At 35.6% G+C, this 17,502-nt stretch overlaps 2 protein-coding genes and 1 long non-coding RNA gene across 3 annotated transcripts; 2 read left to right on the top strand and 1 right to left on the bottom strand.

Moving 5' to 3' along the window:
* The first annotated feature begins 4,304 nt into the window (after positions 1 to 4,304).
* LOC103334098 (transcription factor bHLH94) lies at positions 4,305 to 6,049 on the top strand. Its single transcript, XM_008237037.2, has 3 exons — positions 4,305 to 5,070; positions 5,273 to 5,689; positions 5,827 to 6,049. Exons 1-3 carry the CDS (start codon positions 4,612 to 4,614, stop codon positions 5,926 to 5,928), a joined length of 978 nt encoding a protein of 325 aa, XP_008235259.2. The 5' UTR covers positions 4,305 to 4,611; the 3' UTR covers positions 5,929 to 6,049.
* Positions 6,050 to 12,187: 6,138 nt separating this feature from the next.
* Positions 12,188 to 14,137, bottom strand: LOC103334089 (RING-H2 finger protein ATL16-like). The gene has a single exon (XM_008237025.3). It carries the CDS (start codon positions 13,882 to 13,884, stop codon positions 12,580 to 12,582), a length of 1,305 nt encoding a protein of 434 aa, XP_008235247.2. The 5' UTR covers positions 13,885 to 14,137; the 3' UTR covers positions 12,188 to 12,579.
* Positions 14,138 to 14,440: 303 nt separating this feature from the next.
* Positions 14,441 to 16,661, top strand: LOC148920958 (uncharacterized). The gene is made up of 3 exons (XR_016122594.1): positions 14,441 to 14,744; positions 15,214 to 15,522; positions 15,609 to 16,661. It is a non-coding gene; the product is annotated as an uncharacterized LOC148920958 (long non-coding RNA).
* Positions 16,662 to 17,502: the final 841 nt, after the last annotated feature.

Raw genomic sequence — 17,502 nt, 5'->3', positions numbered from 1 at the left:
TCTCCATATAATCACTTTAAGTAATTTTAAGTGATTATGGGAAGAAGTAGCTCCCATGTGCTTCTTCATAAAATCACTTAAAATCATTTAAAGTGATTATATGGAGAAGTGATTCTCCATATAAATGCTTTTTGGCCTATCCAGAATCACTCCCAAACGAGCCCTTAATGTTTTTATTTTATTTTAATTTTTAGTTCAGTTGTTTTGTTTTTTAATCTTTTATTCTTTTGTTTTTCATTTGTTTTTGTTAATTTACTACAATCTTGATCTTGGTACGGTTTTTTATTTATAAATATTTTCTTTTCTTTTTAAAGTGTAGAGAAGAACGATTTTTATTTATTAATTTATATATATTTTAATTAAACAAGTAATTGCATTATTTAATAGTTAATTCAATTTAAACAAAAAAGTGGGCCATTTACATGACACATCATCACTTGTGGTAAAAAGACTAAAATAGCATTGTCACGTCATCAAAATTGACAAAGTTATTAGGAAGAAAAAAAAAAACTTCAAATATTCATTTTGTACATAACATTTTGTAGTAATAATTAATTTCTTGCACTGACAATACATACACTTTTGCATTATGTAGTTTGAGTTTGTCACTTACATTTTCAATTTTAGCAATTTTAGTTACGTTAATTTGAGTCCAAAACGCTTACCTATATTAATTTAATTTGATCAAGACATAAGACTTAGGTGTTAGTCTTCCTTGAAGTTGTATATATATAAACAAGATCAAGAGCCGTGATATATAGGTCGAAAACAGTGTCACAATAAGGCCAATAAAGCCTACCAAACTTGTCTATAATTAATCATGCACTTGCCTACCGCATCAGAATTATAGGATTATAAAAGAATAGCATTAGTCAGGTATTTATTTTGTCAGAATCGGGCTTTGCTTGTGTTTGACACTAACTCGACTCGTATGCTATTCATTTTAAGTTGAATTTATGTAATAATTCTGTATCGAGTTGAGTCATCGATGGTATCGTTACAAGAATTGTCAACCCAAAACAAAATTTCTTTTGAAGGAGGTAACTGCTGCAGTTATAATGGGACACAAAAACGCGTCTCAACCCCCTTGACCTAAAAAAACTAGGAGAAGCTATAAACTTGTAATGGACAATTTCAATTAGAGGATCCAGATCCTTGGAGTAAAACCACCCCTTAATTTAATTACATAAACGTGTCTTCATGTTTGTCCTCTAACATGATTACCAATCCTCCACGAAATTCCAGCTAATAGGAAACAATTGGAGCTTATTGAGTTGAAATTAATTTCCCAAATCATTTAAGATTCTACTTGACTTTTTCTCTGCCTCTCCCACAACTTCCCCTGGCGTCTATCCTAGGCACAACCAAACAAAATAAATTTGGAGGAAAACAGATTTCCAGGCAATTATTTTGAACACAACATGCCCCTACCCCAGAAACTGCAGGACAGTGTGTAAACTAAAGTCCAAACCAAACAACCCGGTAGCCAGAGGCCATTCAAAGGGCAAACTTCAAAGTTCAAACACATGCATTGTGGCACAACCTGGCGACAGGCATATATATATATATATATATATATATATCCGTTAAAATCAAGTTGATTTAAGATTACGGAATTTAAGTCAGTGGGGGTGTGTAAGATTCAATTCAATCCGCCCAAATTGACCTATCTAATCCAATTTTAATCGGCTTTGATGATTTGACGGATTCGATTGGATCCCTAATTTTCAAAACCGACATGATTGGATCGGATTTGCTTGTGAGGATCCAATCAAATACAATCTAGTTAGTTTCATGTTTATTTTACTCATTAGGTAATTTTCATTAAGAAAGTTATAAACATTTTAAGTAATTTGATGGAGTTATGTTTAATATATTATAAAATCAAAATAATTTTCTCTAGCATTTCATTTATATTTTACATTTACGTCTAATAAAATGTTGAATTATATTAAACTTGATGATAAATGTTTCATATTTCATCATTATTTTTTTTCCATTATGAAAACTGATTATCCAATCCAATATCAATTAGATTGGATTTAAACCTCTAATATGATCGGATTGGATTGAAAAAAATCATAATTCAATCTATATTGGATTAATGTGTGGGGTATAGCTCAGTCGGTTGATCAGCTCTTCCACCTCCGCTCATATGGGCAGAGGTTCGAAACCCCATGCACCCAATTCATATTTGTGTGTAAATCCCCTCCCCCAATCGCTTGTACTAAAAAATAAAAACAAACTAAGGAATTTAATTAATTAAGCTGGCGTAGCATATTTCCTGCTACAGAAGTTTTGATTAGACTCTGGTTTGGGAGAATAACTTGAACACTAAAAAAACAGTATTTGGTGTAGGCAAACATGCTACAAGACGCTTTCCTTAGAAAAGTCCAGATTTTATCATATAGATAAAAGGAAGGGAAACAGAAGCATATTATAATATAGAGTGTAGCTAGGCTTTACTTAAGACGTAAATGAAAACGTATTTCATCAATAATTGACTTTATGCATTTGAAGCAAAGCTACGTGTGATTCTTTCTCTGATGATTGTAACGACTTGTGGATCACAACAACAACGCATCAATTTTGGTGATTGCAAAGAATATATAGAAGTAGACAAGCTTGGAATGGACAGAATTTTCTACAGAACTATATATCACTTCAGATTTCCATAGAATCCATTCAACTGGGAAGCTATACAACTGTTTCAAAATTTCATTACCCAATGATTATGTGGAATAGATGCTATTATATAGTAGAATAGAAATGAGTTAAACCATATATCTCGATATAGACTAGAGGGAATTAGTTTGATGATGGTATGTCTACTTACTTAAAAAGTGGAGGGGAAATCATTAATTGGGAAAGTGACATAGAACATATGGCAGAAGCAATTGAGGAAAGTGAGTTGGAGCATTGCTTGTGCAAAGAAAAAAATTGGAAAGTTGCAGGTTTGGGCCCCGAGCTCGGAATCGGGCGTTTGACGTCGTTTAGCACCCTATAACAACATTTTATCATTTTAACTTGTTTCTTGAATTTTTATTATTTTCCCTTTTAATTCCTTGTTTAATTCCTAAGGTTTCTAGGAGTATCTAAACAAACTTTAACCCGTGGTTTATAGATGTTATGCTATTTTCGGACTTTGAATAAACTTGAGATTCTCTCATTCTTCTTGGTGGATTCCAGAGTTCTTGTTTCTTGGCTTAGTTTTAGCCTATTAATTGTCACCCTGCTTCAGTTGGCATCGGAGCAAGTATGGTGGGCCCGATGATCAACCAAGATGTGAGTGATAGGACCGGTGGCACCGCGGATTATGTTACTCATGTCAAGTTTGAAGCTCTTTCAACGCAAGTAGAACATGTTCGTCGTTTCTTGGTGGGTTTGGGAAATCAATTCTGTCAACCTGCTGTTGAACCTAATTAAAGTGGCTGCAATCCGCATCCTGTAATTGAGAGTGGCGAAGAGTCCAAGGAGGAGTTCCATGTTATTGCAGGCGAGCAGCCCAGAATCCGCCTAATCAAAATAATCGTAACTAACACATTGACGACTTTCAAATTAAGGTTGACATTTCGTATTTCAATGGTCATTTGCATACTGTAGATTTTCTTGTTTTGTTGGTAGAGGTAGAGTGCTTTCGAGATCATGGAGGTTCGTGTGATGTGATTGATATGGATGCGAGCCATGTGTTGTTAAGGCATCCCTGACAATATGATACGGATGCTACGCACAAAGGACGACATCATATTTTTTTATCTATCACTTGACATTATATTTCTCATATATCACTTGACATAATATTCTCCAAAATAGTTATGGAATGTTGAACACAAATTGTGATGGAAAGTTAAATACAAATCATAAGATAATGTATGAATACTACCTTATGGTGTTTGCAAATGTTGTAAAATTATACAACATTCAATCGGTCAATGGAAAAGGGAGTTGTAAATAATTGGGTGTGTTTTGGTCTTTGTCATGGATGATCGCAGAACATGTCCCCCTTTCTCATTGTTTGGTCACTCCCATGGATTCTCTCCCCTGACAACGAAACTTTTGTATACTGACTGACCCCATCCTGCTTTTGTGCTTCTCCCAGTATGCCACGTACTCTACCTGCAGAGTCAGTCCTACGTCAAACAGTCATTATGACCAAATGAAAATGCACACTACTTTCGAAGCAAAAGAATCACAAACTCTCACATGTGTGTGTACAAACTTTAAACAATATACACCTTTATTTATTTAATACAATATGCGCATCAGCCTAAAAATATACACCTATATAAACAAAGATATATGATCAAACTAACCAAGAAAAAGATAGAGAGTGAAATATTGATCGAACACATATACAGAGTTTTCTCCAACGCCCACAAGTTGGCTAGATTAATATTTCATATCTCTCTCTCTCTCTCTCTCTCTCTCTCTCTCTCTCTCTGCCACTTGCTAAGCTAATCGGTCACTTAAGTCTTCGTGTCTGTTGGAAGATTATTCTCCTTATAAATTATAGTGATCCTAGATCTCCATACACGGAGCAGAAAAAAAAATTATTGCCTCAAATTTTGTAATTTCCAATTGGGTTTTAGTCCGTGCAGAGAGAGAGAGAGAATGACGTTAGAAGCTGTGGTGTTACAAGCAGACCGATATAACTATGGTTTCAAGGATTTCCACTCCATGGGAGGAGGAGGAGGAGGATCTTGGAGCCGTGGCTTTGGTTTTGGAGAAGATCATCAGGAAGAAAAAGTGTACACTGATCATCATATGCTCAACAATGATGTAGGTCAACAAGGTTTCAATAACCTGAGTTTGGAAGCTTCAATGCTGCAAAGTGTCAACGACTTTGAAACCAACAGTGGGCCGGCTTTCAATCGTGTGTTCTCTTCAATGGAAGCTCCGGCAGCTTCGACAGGCAGGAGAAAGAGACGGCGCATCCAAAACATCAAGAACAAGGAAGATATGGAGACTCAGAGGATGACCCACATTGCTGTTGAACGCAACCGGAGAAAACAAATGAACGACTACCTTGCTGCGCTCCGAGCTATGATGCCTGCTTGCTACGCCCAAAGAGTATTTTTCGATCCATCTCTCATACATCACAATCTTACAACATAACATGTCAGATTATGTTTTTTATCTTTACATACGCAACAGGTAGCTAGATGATCATGTCAGATTATCTGAAAAAAGATAAAATTATTATTATGTTATATACATATACTAAAAATTAATGTTGTCTAATAACTGATGTGTAGCTCATTTGGGTATATAGGGGGACCAAGCTTCAATCATAGGTGGAGCTATTAATTTCGTGAAGGAGCTTGAGCAACTTTTGCAATCTCTAGAGGGCCATAGACGAACCGAGCAACAATCAGATCACTTGAATTTGGCCTCAATCTTCTCAAGCTTCTTCACCTTCCCTCAGTATTCGACCTGCTTGAACAGCCATGGCCATGGCGTATACAATAGCTCAGTGCATCCAAATGAGTTAATGGCCGAGAAGCGGTCTGCCATTGCAGATGTTGAAGTGACGATGGTGGAAAGCCATGCCAATGTTAAAGTGCTTATGAAAAAGCACCCCAGACAGCTTTTGAAGATGGTGCTTGGTTTGCACTCCCTGGGCCTTATGATTCTTCACGTTAATGTCACAACTGCGGACAATATGATCCTCTACACTTTCAGCGTCAAGGTTAGTTCAAAATTAAAATAAATACAAACAAATTCAGTTTTAATTAACTATAAGAGGTCTTTCTTTTAAAGTTTTCAGTAAAAATAATTTATTTATTTATTTTTGTTTTGATAAATAAATTTGAATTGACGAGACAGGTTGAAGATAACTCTCAGCTGACCTCGATGAATGAGATTGCGGCTGATGTGTATAAAATGGTGGGTAGGATTCAAGAGGAAGCTCAGCTTTTAGCTCAATAACCCTTCTTAATAATTTGTCTACTTATTGGCATTATATGCTTTATGCTTTATGTAATCGGTAGATGAAAACAACTTATCTTGTATTTTTATGTGTCCTTCAATGGCCCAAAATTTAGATGAACCAAGTTGTTGCCTCTACGCATGCTTGCTTGCAGATTGGTATGTGGATATATCCACACTTGAACATTTTTATGCCGGATACTGCTTGGCTATGCGAAATTAACTCATTAAAATTACAATAAGAAAAGTTTTTATACACGTGCCATACTGTAATTTGCTTGCAATAAAGAATAACTCTTTACATGTGAAGAGCCAAGTATTTTCCCTTCATATATGCGGTGCAGAGATATAAAAGTACTTCATCAATTTTATTATGTAACTTAAACGAACCCGTATGCTATCTAAGTCCCATTAAACTTGTCGAATAAGTTGTCAAGCAAGCCAACTTTGTAGCTTGGATTCAGTTTATATGAAAATTATTCAATATATTTGACTTATTGCGCTAACTTTCTAATGAATAGGAAGCAAAAAGACTAACAGTTCTTCAATATATTGTAGCCCATGGATATGCTTAATTATTTTTTCTTTTAGTACAAGCGATTGGAAGAGGGGTTACATAAATATTCATTGGGTGTCAATTTTGAATCTCTATCTACATGAATAGAAGTGAAAAAGCTCAATCAATTAAGTTATACCCTGCTGATAACGACAAGAGAGCTGCTTAATTGTTTTTAGCTCTAGGCTGTAGCCTTTAAGAATAATTAATATGCAGACAAAAACAGAATGTTTAGAGTAGGGGGAGGCATTACAAAACGTTAAATCTTTGAGGGCCAGATTTTGAAAGGGAAAAACAACCCGAAAGTCATGACCAGAGAGATTTGGGACCCAAGTGCAAAATTTGATTGCATATAGGTGAGCAAGATAAAATAAATAAAAGATTCCAATTCAGGATTTGGAAGCAACTTTTTGATGACTTTAAGAAGTCCGTCCACTTTATCTGCAGACTGCATGGAATTATGTCATATATGCAACGCACCTAATCTATTATATTTTATATGTCTAGTACTTTCATATATAAATCTAATATTTGTTTTCAGAAAATGGCAACTTGTCTTTTCCAGTTGATTTGATTTTGAAAGTGTTCACCTAAAATTTGATCCCCTCTATAGCAAGTTGCATCATCAGCAGCTAACTAATCCAATGTTAATTGGTGGGCTACTGGGCTTGCATCTAGCTACCTAATTCATACTCTCCGTCACATTGTTTGAAACAGCTGAGATATTTTTGTTTGAGGTTAATCGTTTTATTGGTTTCTGAATTTATATTCGATTTGCATTTGAGTACCTCAATATCCAAAATGATTCATGTGGTCCTTTAACTTTAGTTTCATTAGGACAAATGGTCATGCCATCAATTTTGTTAACTTTTTTGTTAAATGAAGGGGAAAATGGTATTTTTGTATCAAAATTGATTAAAATATGAAGAAAAAAATTAAAATTAAACTCTCTCTCTCCCCCTCTATCCCGATTTCTACTCCCCCCAAAACTTTATTTATTTATTTTATTTGATTTGATTTTATTGTTATTTTAAAGATATGATTATTTATTTATTTATTTTGTTTTAATATAAAAATACCATTTTGCCCCTGCATTTAATAGAAAAAGTTAACAATTAACGGCATGACCATTTGTCCAAACGAAAATAAAGTTAAAGGACCACGGAAACTATTTTGAAAATTGAGGTACTCAAATGCAAATCGGGTCAAAATTCAAAGATTAATAAGACGATTAACCCTTTTGTTTGATGTTTTTCTTTTCTAGGCCTCTTTGGCAGGAATATTAGAAAACGAAGCACAATAAATTTGACCATTAATTTGACAGTATACTATTTTGGATTCAAAGGAAAGGAGGGAAGCTAGTGAGCATTGTCGTGCATATTGACTGTATTGTATTTTAATTTACCCTTTTATTGAGGGATTTTTAAAATAAGTTTATTTGATGGACATCTTTGTAGGGCCCACACGTATTGTACTTTCATAATCCAAGTCGTCTTTTTTTTAGATATCCTTCAAATATCATTTCTGCCAAAAAAAATCACTTAAATCCGAATTTCATTTGACCACTTAATTAATTGTTGTTATTTTAGTGTTTTTTTGAAACACAGTGTTTGTCTATTTTGTTGGTCACAGGATCTCGAGTGCAAGGGTAGCTGCTCTTAACCACTCAAGCCAGAAGCTCCTTACAAATGTTAAACTATATATTAATTTACATCATGCATTCAAATAAGAATCTAATAGCATAACAAATTAGATTATCTAGTAAGAGATCATTTTCCTACCATTATGTACTTACAAGACCGTATCTCCATTAACAGTTGACAGATCAATGGATGTATAGATATTGGCATTGGCAATATTCGGATTCAGTAATTAATCCTGCGAAAGAAAATAGAGGAAACTCTAAACAACATGCATGCATAATGGTTCATTTGAATGTTCCAAATAAAAAAAATAAAAAAAAAAAGAGAAAAAAAAAGAGGGGGAGGTAGGATAGATTCTTTGTTCAGCTGCCATCATGAGAAATGTGTAGAGTCCTGACTGTTAACACACTTTCAATTTGCGAATTATTGATGGCTATACTAATTCAATCGGCTCTGACAACGATATTTTTCAATTCACAAATTATTGCTTTCTCTATTTTGAAGCATAAATTCTGGGTGTGGCCTGGCTTGGTGCAGTGCAGATATGATATGAGATATCTTTGCTACATGTGTTTATGAACATGTAGAAAGCTTTTTAGGCATTTCAAGGCTGCTTCATGCAACCCTGCCTGCCTGCCTTGTACTTGACCTCACGTATGATATGTATGTATAATTTACAAATGGCTTTACACTTTAAAAAGCTCTCTCTTTCCAACTTTATATAGCTCTCTCCCTCTCTCTCCCCTATATATGTACCTGCTCTCAACTGAACCTCTGGTGAAAACCGAATCTCCTTGGTGTTGGCTTTTTCAGGTCATGCCCTTTTTATCTTTTGGAATAACTTTGGCCGGAAGAAACAAAAGAGAACGGATCAAAAACTGTACAGGGAATTTTATAATGCAAATTTACTGTGTCCTATTTATGCTCGCACTACCAAAAAAAAAAGTGGCAACGGTCATCAAATGTCACCAAATAATGGTGACTGTTGCCACTTTTTTTTTTTTTTTTTTGTAATGTTGTTATTTTTTTGGTAACAAAATAAATTAAGGTTACAAATAATAATTATAACACAAGTATAAAATTTTATAATACAATAAAAACATATATCTAACTCAGTAATACAAATGCCTAAACAAGTTACCAAAAAGAATACAAGCTAAAAGGTTTTTCTAAATAAAAGAAAGCCACAACAAAAAAATAAAGATAACATGTTATGAACGTGTTACACATGTTTCGTGAATGAATATTGGGGTTGCATACAACCAGTTGCATGCGACCCCAATAAAGCTCGATCCGAACACTTCTTTTCTTTTCCTTTTTAAACCAAAAAAAAATAAATATAAATTTATAAATAAGCCCAATCCTAGACATGTATTTATAAAAAAACTCAAATACTATTTAAACATAGAAACACACACAAAATTAACCCCAAAATCAACAATTGTATATTTTTTGGGTGTGTTTATCAATGGATTTTGAGTGTGTGTAATGATGAGTTTTGGGTGTGTTTATAAAGTGTTTTGGGTGTTGAATTTTTTTATAATTTCAATCCCTATTTTGGGTGTTTTAGTGAAACTCCCAAAAAAAAACACATCATTTTTGTTTAGGTACAAAATCGTGTCATATTGGGTCTTTACCCGGACCAGCCACAGGTATAATGGGCTAAAAAGCCCAAGGTTGCAAGTAGCATGCCCGCTCCTTTGTGGGCGACAGAGTATGTATCTATTATCCGCTAATACTATTTGTTTTGCTTTTCTTTTCCCTCGCCCAGTTTTCTTGTTGGAAAGACTTTTTATCACCCATGCAGGCCCAACTAATCCATAAATGTTCAATGCGTTTTGCTTATCTTGTTTTTTTTTGGTTATGAGGGAAAATTATATACAATTCTTTTCCTATGCCAGACATTTGGACATTTTTCACTGTGTAAACGTCATGTATTTTCTATTACTCATTTCTACTTTCCTTCCTATTTTCAAAGGGTCCACACGGTAATAACGGAATAACTGAAATGATATATACTCCTATGCGGACGTGTGTATGTTAGTATCGTGCAGATCCATTGTAAATAGGGAGGAAAGTTGGAAGGGGTAGCAAAAAATTCATGGCGTTTGGTTATAACATCTAGATGTCCGCACGAACATCCGCATATGAGTATATATTGGAGAGGAAAATTTGAATACATAAAAACTCGTGTGAAGGCCATGGATAACTGCTATTAACCATTTAAACTACAAATTCCTTGCTGGGAAAACAATAATTTGAAGCAACGTTTTTTTTTTTTTTGTCAATAATTAAAGCAACTTAATGCTCAGAACAACTATCCTCAAGTAATGCACCAAGAAGAAATGAGGACCGCAAGTGATCCTTGATAGAAGAAAGAAAAAACACATCGAGCTAGTTGATGTGCCACACCATTGGCCTCATGAAACTGGGGCGAAGGCATGTTGGGACCAATGCAGTTCCAGGCTCCTATTCAGTTTTTCTTATATAAAGAAAGAAAGTAGTATGTTGTTATTGGATAACCCATATTAATTAACATGTTTATTTCACCATGTTAGGCCCTACTCAACCAAACCTATGTTTCCTCCAAGACTACGCCTCCTTTTGCAAACCCATTCCCAAAAGTTTTAATAAAACTATTATTATTATATTACCGCTTTACACAAATTGCTGAAAACCAAAGAGATTTTAATCCATTTTTCTCTTTTCTTGGCGCAGACAGGAAGCAAACTTTCTCATTGTTTGTGAGTTTTTCTCTCAACCTCATTATTATATTATCAAATTTTAAAGTTAGGTTAATTCATGGATGAATGATTACTTGGTTGCAGAGAAAAATATTTTTAATAGTATAGATGGCATGGTTGTTATGCAATGATTTCAAAATATGAAAACTTGTCAAGGACAATTATGATTGTTATGAATAGACAATATTATTTTTGATGTTTTGGTATGTGTTGAAATCGATTTTTTTATTGTTTATATTTTGTGAGAGCCATGCACAAAATTCTGGTTTCATTGTCACGAAACACGTGCAAAAACGGAAGAATATATTTTACTTGGGATCCTATTTGTTCGACACATTCCCCTTGAAGTTTGAGCATAGTATATTGCAGAGTTGTGAGAATGAAGGCTTAAAGAAAGGACAATACTTCCCTCCTTAACTATAAGGAGGAACTCCTCCTTACTTTCTATTGTGGTTCAACCACAAAGTGATATGTGTCCTCTCTTTTTTAAATGTCTAGGGCTTTTTATCAAAACATAAAAATAAAATTCCCATTTTTTTTTTTTTTTTTTTTTCCACTTGGTAACATGATCTTGTATTGAAAAAACCTCAATGAAGAAACTATGTCTACAAATGCTGTTAGTAGCAATTTTGGTTGTAGAGGGATTATTAAAGTTAGAGTTGGAAAGGGCCACAAAGACTTAAAATTTTGACTGAGGAAGAAAAATTATTATTTTTTAAAATGGCTGAGAAAAATCAAAGTGAAAAAATAGAAGTTTTGACAATTGAAAAAGAGAAAACACACTCATTTTGTAGTTAAGCCACGATAGAAGATAAGGAGGAGTTCCTCCTTGTGGGTAAGGAGGGAAGTATTGTCCTTGATGCCAACGACAGCGGAGACCAGAGACGTGGTGGTTTGCTGGGCAATTCCTAATTGCCTTACCTCCTTGGGAACCTGTTTATGTGACACGGTTTTCCATAGAAAATTTGCACATTGAATTGTGGTGGACTTATGCAGTCTTTTGCTGACTAGAGAACTATTCAAACAACAAATAATGAGTTTGCGTGCACTGGCAGCAAATGTATGCCAGCAGCTTCCCATCATGCTAAATAAAATTAAACACACAGACAAAAATCACAACAAACAAGAATCCTCATAGAATTTTAAAGCCGCGTTTACTTATAAACTCAGCTTCCTATAACTCCAATTCATCAGTATCAACTTTAAAAACAATTAAAGGAGCTGGAATGTTCAGAGCAGTTTCACAAGTTTCAACCATGCTTATTAAGTCTGGCATTGGAATAATATGCAGGAAAATAGGGGGTGAAAACAGAAGATAAATCAAAACTGAAGTGTACTTATATTGCAAATTTCTGTGGTAAAAAAAAGTACATATTGTCTTGAAGATTTCAAGTATCCCCTGTTGAAGGTATATCTTTTCACAACAAAACAAAATTTGCCATCAGTGAGGCCATAGGACCACACTTTTGCAGTCTGTATGTTCTTTCTTACATTTGAAAACCTAAAAAATTGAAATTGCAGTACCAAAACCCTTATTTCATGTAGAACCAGCTTCTGTACTTCAGATTGACATACGCTCTATACCAACTTTTAAGTTTTATTCTACAGATACAGCAGAGGCCACTGAGAAGGCCATATATATATATATTCCCTAATTTTACTTGGAACTGACTTGAAACTTGAGACATAAAAAAGGCTAACCAAATCTTCATGAGGGAAGGATTGAGCTTTGACTCCTTCCATGTTTGGATGAGAAAAACTTCCTGCCAGATGAGAAAGGCCTTTTCATTGATATTGGCCCCATCTGCAGAGAAAACCCAATTGAAGAGCTCCTCATTAGCTTGGCAAGGCTAGAACTTGAACTGCCATACTTGGAAACAATCCCCGAATTCAGATTCTTAACATGTACTAATTGGGAATTTGAACTTCCTTCTTCAGGAATGACATTGGCCACATCACGGTATATTCGCGAAGCAGATGACGAATCCATCGAAACTGACCTCCTAATTGGTTGTATGTCCTCTTCAGTAACACGGCGATTGCCACTCAAATCACTTAAAGCTCTTGGATCACGACTACCAGCAGCCACAGTAGAACTTGGCAAAACCTTTCCTGAATTTTCAGCAGTTCTTCCCTCAGTTGGAATTGCAAAAACATTGTCATCATCTGTAATCCCAACCTCACTAGTCCCACTTCCAAGGCTTCCAACCCCTCCATTATTCTCCAAATTCTCTACCTCAATGCTTTCCCTCGAACCTGAATCCCTCGGAGTAGGCTCAGGGACACTTTCTTGAGCCCTAGCAATATCAGAAACAATTGGAGCGCGGCAAAGAGGGCAAGTTTTATGTGCTCTCAACCAGGTATCAATACAAGGGATGTGGAAGGCATGACTGCACTTGGGCAAAAGCCTAAGACTCTCATCTTCTTCAAACTCACTCAAGCAAACAGAACAATCTGTTCCTTCAATCAACCCCTCATCTTTTTTATACTTGCAGACTGTTATGGAGTCAATTACAGATTGCGGAAGCCCAACAGTATAGATGTACCAAATGGGATGATCAAGAACAGATCCATGATCTTCATCAAGAAAATCTTGTTGGGTATCAAACAAAATTGGTAAAGAACTACTCCTCCTCCTCCTGGAATTGCTGCGGCGCCAATAAAATCTTACAATAGAGAAAACAATAGCAACAAGAAGAGCAACCCCAATCATACAACCTGTAATTTTCATGCTTGTTTCAAGTATATGTTTCTGTTCAGATAAGGGCTCATAATAACCAGTCGGTGGTGGTAATGGTGGTGATGGTGGTGGAAGAGTAGGGTCTGGAAAAAGTGGAGGACGAAGTTCACTACCACCAAAGACTATAAGTTTCTTACATACATCACGGCATTTTTTGAAACAAGGAAGAAAACAGAAACCCCCTTGGATCGGAGCTTGCTTACACGGAATTGGACAGAAATCTTCCTCACTGAAATTGGTTTGGAGGATGAGTTTTCTGTGATCAAACCCCATTTAAAAAAGGAAAAAGAAAAACAGAGGAGATTCAAAACAGGGATTAGAAATTAGAAATTCATACCCTCTGTTTGTTTATGAGCCAGAAGAGAGAGAGAGAGAGAGAGAGAGAGTCAAGGCAAAGGACTAGATTTCCAGCCATATACTGAGCTTGGAAATTGATTGTCATGGACAACATGGGCGTAGTTCCTTTTTTTCTTCCACAACTTGTTCTTCGCTTAATTGGGGGAGTTCGTTTTCAAAAAGACTTTTGCATTTACTTGGGATGTTTGCTTATACTTTTGTCGCTGTGCAACAAAGTCAATGAGCTTTAACGACTCTTTCCGCGTTCACTGTTCCATATCTACATCAACTGGGTTTTCTTTTTCATTTTGTTTTAGGGAAATTCTATATGAACCCCATTAATTGCTCTTTACACCCCACTAAATTTTAATAAAATTTCAGATTACTCATTATATCCTTTTTTTTTCCCTAAATTGCCCTCATGAACCCCATTTCCTAACTCACTGTGTAAACCTCATCTCATATCATACATCACCCACCAAAATCCCCATTCCCTTTTAGACACACCCCATATGAAAATCAAACCCCACCTCATCTGATATCAAGCCCCACCCCTATTCCTTTGCCATCGCAGAACCCTCTGCTCACTATCGAACCCCCATCTCTGCAAACCACTGAACCCCATCGCACAACCCATCTCTGCAAATCCGAACCCATCTCTGAAACAGAGCCATCACACCCATCTTTGCTCACCACCAAACCCATCTTTGCAAACCATCGAACCGCATCGCACAACCCATCTCTGCAAACCCAAACCCATCTCTGTTAAGTTTTCACAAATCCTTCGAAGAGCCAAGGTTTGATTTCAATTTTGATTTCTATATTTACGTTTCTAAGTGTTGATTAAGCCTACGTTTGATTTCACTTTTGAAAAGCCAAAGTCTAATTTTGATTTTTGATTTCAACGTTGTGGATTGTATGGTTCGAACTTGGTTTTACGAAACTGGATTTTAGTTTCGGTGGATTACCACCGAAATGGTTACATTGCTTCAGTGGTAGTCCACCGAATTTGAACCTAAGTTGTACTAAAATTGATTTTACTTTTGGTGGGTTACCACCGAAATTGTTACCTTGTTTCGGTGGTAGTCCACTGAATTTGTTTCTATTTTTCAGGAGATTCCCACCGAATGTATTTCGGTTTTTGGGTGGTGTTCCACTGAATATGTGTTCTTTTTTCAGTGATAGTCCACCGAATTTATGTCCGTTTTTCAATGATCATATACCGAATACGTTACTGAGTGTGTATTTAATATTGTTTGTTTTTAGATATGAAGGACTCGCAGAGGTACTACTGAGGCTTTATCATCCCGACCTAATACACTGCGTCCTATGGCCTCAACGAAAAGACAGAGAACGGCTTACCAAGGACACTTTGAGGATAGTATAGAGGTTGAAGATGTAGCTCCTACTCATGATAATAATGTTGACGCAGAGGTTGAAGATGTAGCTGCTACTCAGGATAGTATTGTTGAGGTACATGCCGAGCCTATTGAGCCATCTCGAGTAGGTCCCATTGATCCATCTTTACTTACGAGTTCTAAAACTCACATAGCAGCTACAATTTGGAATAACCAGGTAAGTCGTTTTACTGTGACAATAGAAGGTAGAATATAAGTCTGGTTCATGGTTATTAACTTTAATATTTTTTTTTGTTTAACTAGGAACATGAGCCCCTTAGGTGCATGTTGAAGACATCTACCCTTCGTGAGTAGAATTGGTGGGGTAATCCAAATAATGGTATATTCAAAGTGTACATTCAGAGGCCTGGATTAGAGCAACTTATTAGGTGTTCTTACTTGGATATACACATTGCATATAAAATTAACCAATGTTTCGTAAACAAATAAATTCATATATGGACATAGTGATCATCATCAACAAAACCAATGGCAATCTCACGTAGCTTGGTTTCACTTGATTGAACTGAGAAAGGAAGAAATGTAAGGCATTGACGCATGCTTAGAAAGATTAAAACCATATTATAACATGTGGCAATAATATGACCCATATCAGGCATGGTTATCCAATAAAAGAATGGTGCAAATCCATCACCAAAATAATTTAGTGCTTGTTCAATCTTGTTTTACAGTTTAAGTTCCCGAATACACTTCTTAAAAACATAAGACATATCATATAGTTGTTGCAACAAATCCTTGCGTACCCTACGCCATTCATTATGATCAAATCCCATTGCCATAGCTATGTTTCTATATCTACAATTACCATCCGGAAGAACTTCAGTCTGGTGAGTGATATATTTCCTAATACCCTTAGTGAATTTCTCTATATGCATATATGTATCGAACGCTAATTGGTTTTCACGAGGCTTATAGAGCTGAAAATAAAACAAAATATTAGTTATATGGTAATAACACATTGTAAAATACAACATTTGTAGTACATACCTTAAATTTTTTCACATTAGACAATATGGAACTAGAAGCAACCATGTTTCTTTTCTTTGGCACTGCAGTGGTACTTTTCTTCGGTTTTATTTGTAGTGAGGCAGTGAGGCTTTGCTTTGGTTTATTTTTAGGTAGAGCAATGGAGGCCTTGTCAATCTCAAATGCATATGGCAAAAGACGAGTAGAAGTGTCGACTTTTCGCGGTCTCCCTTTGGTCTTCAACTTCTCTTTTGGTTCAGTAAGCGCAGTAGAACCAGGGTTTAACCAATTGTCATGTATGTATTCAAGAGCTTTTTGAAATTCACTAAACTTAGACTCAATCTACCGCAAACAAAGCCAATATTCATCCTCCGTTTCTGAACCAACCAAAGTATTCCAATCCTCATTAAATTGCTTCCATTGTTTGAGGGTCCCAAATAACTTCTTGCAGTTTGCCAACACTCCTTTGTTAATATGTCATCTACATAATAAAAGTTGTGCTTTCGTAAATATAGACGTAATAGAATTCATGAGCGCTAACTCTCGATCGGTGACAATAACACCAGGAAGACAATTATCATCCAACAAACTCCTCAATGCAGTCAATGCCCATGTGTAATTGTCTTCCTTCTCGGCATTCATATACACATACGCAACAGAGAATGTCATATTAGTATATGTCACCCTCACAATTTGCAATAGTGGGAAACGATACCTATTAGTCTTATAGGTGCAATCCATGATAAGTACATGTGGAAATGCATGCAAAATATCAATATTAATGGGGTGTGTCCAAAATAGGTCAGTTACAATATCACCAGATGTCCTATGTCACTCAATATAATTGTGTTGGGATAACTTAGTAAGCAATTGTTGCATTTGGGTTCTCCCAGAAAATTCTTTGGTTCTATTTCGAATCCTACCATTGTATATTGTCTTCATAGTTGAAACATTCATTGCATCTCTATCTTTAATGGTGATCAAAATATCTCTGAGTTTCACCAAACTCTTAGACATGTCCACCAACAAGGCATTCTCCTATTCAGAAAGTCGCCTCACAAATGCATGACTTTGAAGATACTCTGAAATATGATGGTTGTGTACTCCTCAAACCACCTCCAACTTCCAATCATCCCCATCACTAATATTGACAGCTTTTAACAAGAATGGA

Source organism: Prunus mume, linkage group LG1 (genome assembly GCF_029339155.1).
Source record: "Prunus mume cultivar Tortuosa linkage group LG1, ASM2933915v1, whole genome shotgun sequence".
NCBI classification, from domain to species: Eukaryota; Viridiplantae; Streptophyta; class Magnoliopsida; order Rosales; family Rosaceae; genus Prunus; species Prunus mume.
Note: the sequence above shows the minus strand (reverse complement) of the source record. Positions and strands in the feature narration are given on the sequence as shown.